General features: G+C 38.7%; 1 protein-coding gene across 28 annotated transcripts in view; it reads right to left on the reverse strand.

The window, feature by feature from the left end:
* Window positions 1-6,202, reverse strand: part of cep192 (centrosomal protein 192) — a 77,113-nt gene extending 70,911 nt beyond the window's left edge. For 14 of the 28 annotated variants that reach the window (XR_012392009.1, XR_012392007.1, XR_012392011.1 and 11 more), the window contains exons 1-2: window positions 6,086-6,202; window positions 5,569-5,713 (exon numbers count right to left, since the gene is read on the reverse strand). Coding sequence is in view for 22 of the 28 variants with exons in the window: in XM_073925876.1 (XP_073781977.1) it covers window positions 5,569-5,687 (119 nt within the window). In the remaining 6 variants the exon portion in view is untranslated. Of the gene's footprint in view, window positions 1-5,568; window positions 5,714-6,055 lie in introns of all 28 variants that reach the window. The other 14 variants (XR_012392008.1, XR_002455748.3, XR_012392010.1 and 11 more) reach the window with 1 other exon arrangement.
* Between the last annotated feature and the right edge of the window lie 1,423 nt (window positions 6,203-7,625).

Genomic DNA, 7,625 nt, shown 5'->3' on the forward strand with positions numbered 1-7,625 from the left:
AACTCAAAACGCCCATCAGATTATTTATTAAACCTTAAGGCCTGGCAACACAGAGACGTTTTTTTGCTCAGGTTTTCTGTCAACGTTTAACGCCTCGTGACTAAATGAAGGCGTCAATGTGATCGTGCACACCAACGCGCAAAACGTCAGGCGCAAAAGCGGCATGCTCATTTTTTTGTTTTGATGCGCCGCGTCAAAACCTTCTCCACCAATGAGATCGGCACTTCTATACATGTGCATGGAGCTGCTAAAGCTACAGTCAACAGCACTTGGAGGGACTCAAGCACAAAACTGTCAATGCGAGCGCACATTGAAGAAGATGCCCAGAGGCGATATGAACGTGGAGCTGCCTATTGCTCTGTGAACAATAATCATTTCTTCATCGCTGGAGCTGCTGTGTGAACTAGAGATGCGCGGATGGCGGTTACAGCCGCGGAATCCGCGGATAAACCGCGGATCGGGCGGATGACGTGACGAAAAATAATATTTGAATTAAATTCGGGCGGGTGGTGGGCGATTGTACTGTTTTTGTACACATAGCTGGCGCACCAACGAAAAAGCCTAGGACTGACTTCACAGAATGAGAGGAGGAATCGGATACACTAATTCTGGATGAAGTACAGAAGTCTTCCTCTACAAAATTAAGAATAGACGGATCAGCAGAGGAAAATCTACTTTCCTTTTGGGAGAAACAAGGCAGGCATTCCCACGTCTACAGCACCTTGCCAAGAGAATTCTATGCATTCCAGCAACAAGTGCTGCGAGCGAGCGCTCCTTCAGTGCAGCAGGGTGCATTAGAGGCTAGGCGCTCTCGTCTGAATGTTGAAATGATGTGTCAAAATGCGTTTTCTATTAGGCTACTATAATAAAAAAAAATGTACAGTACAGTGCATTTCATTTAGGCTATTTATTTATTTATTTTTGTCCCTGTGCACCGATTGGAGACGGAGTTCACTGCTAATATTCTGAGAGCTTTATAGGGTGCTTCTCATTTCTTATTTGTGTATCCTCGTTTCCTTCCCTTGCTTTCTTTCCTCGTCTTTCCACCCCTATAGGACGCGAGGGAAAGACGCAAAAAAAAAAAAAAACTCAAGGACCGAGGAATCGAATCAAGTGAAAAGACACGTCCTCGTATTGTTTAGCGTCACTTCAAAGCGTCAATTAATGCTGGATTTGACTTGCACGTTTGAATTAACTGCATGTCATTAAAGTCATTCTCTATTTTCTAATAATCAATAAAGAAACATTCATTTAATAATAAAAAGGAATAAGCCATTCAAATAAAGAGCTCAGTCAGCAGATGGCGGGCGGGTGCGGTTTTAAAAATTGGTCAAAAATGTTAGTGCGGATGGATGGCGGACGAATGATGAGTTTTATGATGCGGTTGCGGATGAAATAATAGCCCATCCGCGCATCTCTAGTGTGAACCATTCATGCTTGTTTGAGTCACCAGTAACTTTAACAATAAGCATGTGAACTTTCTTTCCTCCTTTTCTTCTGTGTTATAAGCGGGTGTCAGAAGCTTAAAGTTGTGTAGCACCACCAAACGTCAAGGAGTGACTTTGCATCCTCTTTTGGTTGACGCCAGTGAAAATCGTTTGGGTTTGAATACGGAAAAACGTCTCGTAAAACGCTGATGATAAAAGCAAACGAGAAGCGTCTCGGTGTGTAGGAGCCTTTAAGTGTATATTGGACATTTAAGCTGTTTTGACTTTGTAGCTGTTTTTGTGTCTGTGACTTTTATGACTATGAGCTTCTTCTCCCTGCCCACCGTTCCTATGTGTGTGTCGGAGCCAAAGAGATCGCTCACTATTGCTAGGATGGATGCAGTACATAAGCAGTGCCAATGACGTTAATCAAATTATGTACTACAGTGCATCCGGAAAGTATTCATAGAGCTTCACTTTTTCCACATTTTTCTATGTTACAAATCTGTGGGAAGCTTTAAAATCAGTAGGGGTGTCAAAATTAATTGTTTCTTCAGTGCACCGCGATCCAGACGCGGACAATAAGGTATCGGTTCAGTAATAATCATAACCGGTTATTACTATTAGTACTGACGTCATTTATCTCCTATGCGCTCTGTCGCGAGGGAGGTGAGCGCGAGTATTTACAACACTCAGCCAACTCAGGGCCGGCCCGTGGCATAGGCAGTATAGGCAAATGCTAAGGGTGCTGTATATCCAGAGGGGCGCCAGAAATGAGCGCGGTTCAGTTGGTTTTGTTTTCGATATTCCTGACACACATTGTTATAAACTGCAATAACTCAAAAAACTCTTACCCTAAAAAGATCTAAGGTTGTTTTGTTTTGTTTTTTTCGCTCAACATTACGAGCACTGCTCCGTTTAAGCCCTCGCAATATGTGTTTAGCCGGGAGAGCTCGCGCTGAGAGGAGCTCTCAGTAAGGGACTGTCGGAAAAGTGCTTCTTTTTTTCGTTTTTCTGCTCCGCTCAGCGCGAGCTCTCCCTTTTGCGAGGTGTGTGTGTGTGTTTGTTTCTTTGGTGCTGTCTATGTTTGTGTACAGTATGTGTTTGAATCAGAGACAGTGTGGTGCTGTGTGTCTGTGTGTTTATACAGACAGCTTGTTATAGCCTCCCCCCTAAAATATAACACTGTATATGGAAAGCATCGTCAATGCACCGTGATGCACCGAGATATCGAATTGAACCGAAGGCATGATAATCGTAACCGAACCGAAACGTGAGACCAGTATAGGTTCACACCTCTAAAAACCAGCCTATATTCTGGCAAAAAATATGATTGCTGAGCAAATAAATGGATAAGTCAACCTGCATATTTTTGCATATTTTTGCACCTGCACATTCCAAGTTGACATTAAAGTCATCTGTTTTGACAGATTCCTATAAGGGGCCTGTTTCAGTAAGGAGGTTCAACCAACTCAGAGTTTAAACTTAAACTATGAGTTGATTTACAGAGAGATTTTTCCATTTCAGAATAGCGGATCAGAGTTGGGTCAATTAACTCAGAGTGAAGCGCGCAAACTGCAACTATAAAAAAGCATTATCAATATAGCGCAGATATTACAAGTGACCATGGCAACATCTTAAAAAAAAAAAAAAGAGATCACCATTTCTTTCTCCAGCTGAACTTGATGTGCTCATGCGAAGTTATAGCAAATATGATATATTTTAAAAAGCAACACCACTGCATCAGTGAAACAGCTAGCATGGGAAAACAGCTGCTCAAGTTCATTCGTATTTTAAAATTTAAAGTATTTAAATAAGTATAATTAAATAAGTAATGTTATGTGTGACATTTATAAATTTTACACACGTTCCCACTTTTATACTTGTTGATCAGTGTTTTAGTAGATTTGTAAGTGCACTTGTGTGTCTGCCTTTTATAATTGATTAAGTGATAGAGGTTGATATGACATTTAAAAAGTAAGCAGAACTAAACAATAGCTTTTAGAAAGAATAATAATCCCAATAATCTAGTTACAGTACATGTCAAAGGTCAGGGAATTTAAGCTAATTATTTATTGAAAATGGACAAGCCATTCACGTACGAAACGTTCTTTGTGTGACTGAAATGTAGGCAATAGTTAGGTTTCCATCCAAATATATTAATTAAATTCCTGCGCAAAACAGGAATATCAAAGATGTGCGAATAAAGCAACGTTTCCATCCAACGTGTCAAAGATAACAAAATCGCCCTGCTCTTTTCTTTATTTAATAAATGTACTTGCGCCTCAGAGGACAATCCTGATACACAATGAACGCGTGGGGGCGTTTGAAGCCATATGAGACGCGAAGAACAGACGCTCGACACGCTCCAGATGCTCTGGAGGTCATTTTTAATAAAATAACATCAATACCAAAATGGTTAGGCATTGAATGACCAAAACAACATTTAAGAAGTATTACAATGCACTCAGCCTGCTGGTTTGTCTATTCGCACACATTTTCATCATCATATGATCTCTTATAACAAACCTTTTTTTTTTGCACATACTGTAATTTGTTCAGTAAAAGTTTCCATCGTAGTTTAGGCACATCTTTTCTATCGAATAAAAGATTATCCTACTCAGTTATGCATGTTTTTTTATGCATATTTTCAAAAGTTATGTGCATCAAAACGTTTCAATCAATCATTTTTATGTGCATCTTCAAAATGAGCATTAAAATAGGTGGGTGGAAACGTAAGGCGAGAAATACCGCTCCGTCTTTTGAAAAAGGGGAGGAGACAGACAGAAACTCTTAAAAAGAGTTTAGAGAATAAAACCTGCTCCTGACCAGGTTAGGCTCACAGAGTAAGTTACCACGGTTAAAGTTACCTCTCTTTAGAAACAGGCTTGACTTACCCTGCTTTCTCAAAACTTGCCATTTTGAAATGAAAAAACCCAGAGTTTCTCTCATTTTAGGGTTAAAATACTCAGTTTACTGCAGTAGTTGATTGTCTTCAGAAGCATTTTTTGTTGTGCTGGTTGAAAGTCTCTTCACAGTCTAATAGTAATGATTACAGTAAATGATCTAAATATATTTATATGTATTTTTATATTTTAAGTAAGGCATAAAGCAAAAAAAATGTTCATCCAATTAAATAGTCGGACTGACATGTCTCATAATTCTGATAAGTAACCCAATCTGTCTGTCAGCAAATGCAGATTTGAACAACTGCACAGCCGTTTGTACGCATCTCTGCCGACCGCCGTGCATTCACTAGAGAGAGCACGTGTGCGATCAGTAAAAACCTGCTGAATCAAAACTTTTTAAAAACCTAAATCAATATTGGAGTTACCTTTGCATGCTGGAGAAAGGATGACACAATGGCTGAAGGATTTCTCTTAGACAGTTAATGTTCTGTTTTAAAACTGTTTTAGCTTCACGCAAAGCTGATGTAACGTTAGATGTTGTTGTTAAAAATGGGTTATATCTTCACAGAAGTGTTGTTAAGCCACTAAAATCTTTCAATTAAATAGTCTTATCAATCTTTCAGTTTCATAAGGGACCTTTTAACAGCAAAACACAAGTAAATACAGCTATTCCGCCTTGTCTCTCTCTATATTGTTTATCATGCAGCTCTAAATACTTGCTCTGAAATAGCATGTCAGTTTGGCTTGCACGCCGCCGGACAAGCACTAGTCGCTTTTAACACATGAGAGAGGGTTATTTTGCGGTGCTCGTGTTTCAGGAGGCGTGGCTTTAGATGGAAGGGGAGGGACTGAAATTCAGAGATTTATGCTAAGCTGTTAGCATTGTGGAAGATCACCTACTGCACCTTTTCCTACTTTCTGAAACGGGCCCCAGATCTGGCAGATTCCTGTCACATTTTATCGCACCTGGACAGGCATTAAACATTTAGAGGAACATCTGCATCTTATCTACGGACCATTAAGCAGCATTTTTGTTTAATAGTAGTTTTAAAAAAAGATTCACCAATTGCTGTGTTGATAAATATTTATTTAAATAAAAACAATTGTCTCAACATCATGCAAATTCAATGATTCTCTCAGTAACATATTAATACTAATAATACTTAATATTTTCTAATTAAGAAGGAACTGAGAAAAACAACATTGCAAAGGAAGCTAGGATAGACACTCACCTGTTGTCTATTGACGGTCTAATTTTAGCCACGGTGGAGGCGGCCATGGGCATCCCAAGCGAAGCATTTGAAAGAAAGCTAGGAAAAGGCTCCTCCTCAATGTTTTGGGTGTTCTCCATATCTTTGATACTCACTGACACGGGGACTTCACCACATAAGGAGAGACCAAATAAGTAATTAAATTAGAAAATTAAACAAAAAGTCAGGCTTACAACGTGAATCGGCCATATAACAAAACAAAATATGCCAAAACAGGCTGTTTGGCACAAATAGCGTGACGTTACAATAAACGATGCGCGATGAACACTTGCAGAATTAAAGTTAGGATACACTCTTTATCAGTTTACATTTACTGTTAACGTTAAGAGGAAAAAAACAACGATCGTGCCATAAAGTAACTTTAAAACGTCATTTAAACAGAAACTTCCTTTTATCAGTGCTAAGATGTGCTTCTTTGGCCAGTCGTTATCTGATCGCGAAAACTTACCATGCGAAGAAAAGCAGCATCTAAAGTTACCTCTTTGAGCGTATTTCGATAATCCAATTCACACAAACATAGCGCCGAAACCCCAATCAATACAAAGACATGTTGCACTTAAAATCAACACTCAAGTTAACTTGAAGTGAAGCCATCACGATGGAAGCCCGCCTCTAGTTTTCTTTTTGGATGGGCGGGTGCTTGAACTAACGGATCATTTCATTGGAGGATGAAATCTCTTCCTCTTCTTCGTCTTCTTTTTCTTCTTCTCCTTCTTGTTTTATGGCGGGTGGCATCCAACTTTAAAATGCATTACCGCCACCTACTACTACACTGTAGAATGACTATGAGTATTATACGATTGGTATATCTATTTATATTCTATATATTAGCGCGGTTTCCTTCAAAAGTGACATTAAATAGTTATAGTTCCCTGTTCAGCTGATTATTTGATTTGCTTCTATTGTTTTTTGTATTTTCCTGAATATTTCTTTTTCATTATTATATTTCTGACATTGACTTAATATATGATCTACCGACTCTTCTACTGGACAGTAATCACATAAGCCAGTAGGAAGTTTCCAAATTATATGTAAAGTTTTATTTAACGTAGTGTGCCCTGGTCAGTGGCGAATTGCATTGGCAATACGACCGATCGCCCAGATCGGGAGACAAAAAGGGAGAGAAAAAAAGCCAGTAAAAGCTTTGAGATATGATTTACTTTATGCAAGTGTATTAATTTAAAATGGTATGCACGATAAAAGAAACAAAAAAATACCAAAGCAAAAAGAACTGTTAATTATTTTAAAGCCTTAAATTTAGTTATATATATATATATATATATATATATATATATATATATATATATATTAGGGATGTAACGGTATCAGAATTTCACGGTACGGTAATACCTCGGTATGAATGTCACGGTACGGTATTTATTGAATCATTTACAGGAAAAAAAAAAAAACTTTTGAAAATACTCCAAAAAAGTGCCAAAAGTGTCAATGACATACAAATTAGCCATCTATCTGTTAGCTTTGAAACAGGAACTTCAATTTTAATAACAAAAAATTATTAAACCATGTAAAAAAATAAAGTTTCAATTTAGTAGTGTTGAAAACTCATCACATTCAACATTTAATCACTCACTCACTTAGATAGAGATGGGTTTAAAGGAAAATTATCATATAACTGTAATCTGGTAAGCTGGTATCTCTGGGTATTTACAATGTCCCCTGCAACAGAAAAAAACCCCTCTCATTTGGGACTGAGGATTCTGGGACAAGAGAGATATGACTTGGCCCATGTTGACAGCAGTGGGGTAACGTTGTGCATTGTCTTTCCCCCACTTGAGAGGACAAACCATGAGTGAGATAGAGGTCTCTTTGCGGTACAAGTCAATGTCTGCATCAATCTGAACAGTGCTGTGTTTCTGCAGTCCCCATGACTGTTATAAGTCGTATTCCCCAACTTGCAGGCACGTGCACACATAGGGCTCAACCTGTGCAGTGCACATGCCCTTTTTAGTCTTGGATAGAAAATGCCCTTCCAAAACGATCAAAAGTGCCCCCGCGAC

This window comes from Danio rerio, chromosome 16, assembly GCF_049306965.1.
Source record: "Danio rerio strain Tuebingen ecotype United States chromosome 16, GRCz12tu, whole genome shotgun sequence".
Classification (NCBI taxonomy): Eukaryota; Metazoa; Chordata; class Actinopteri; order Cypriniformes; family Danionidae; genus Danio; species Danio rerio.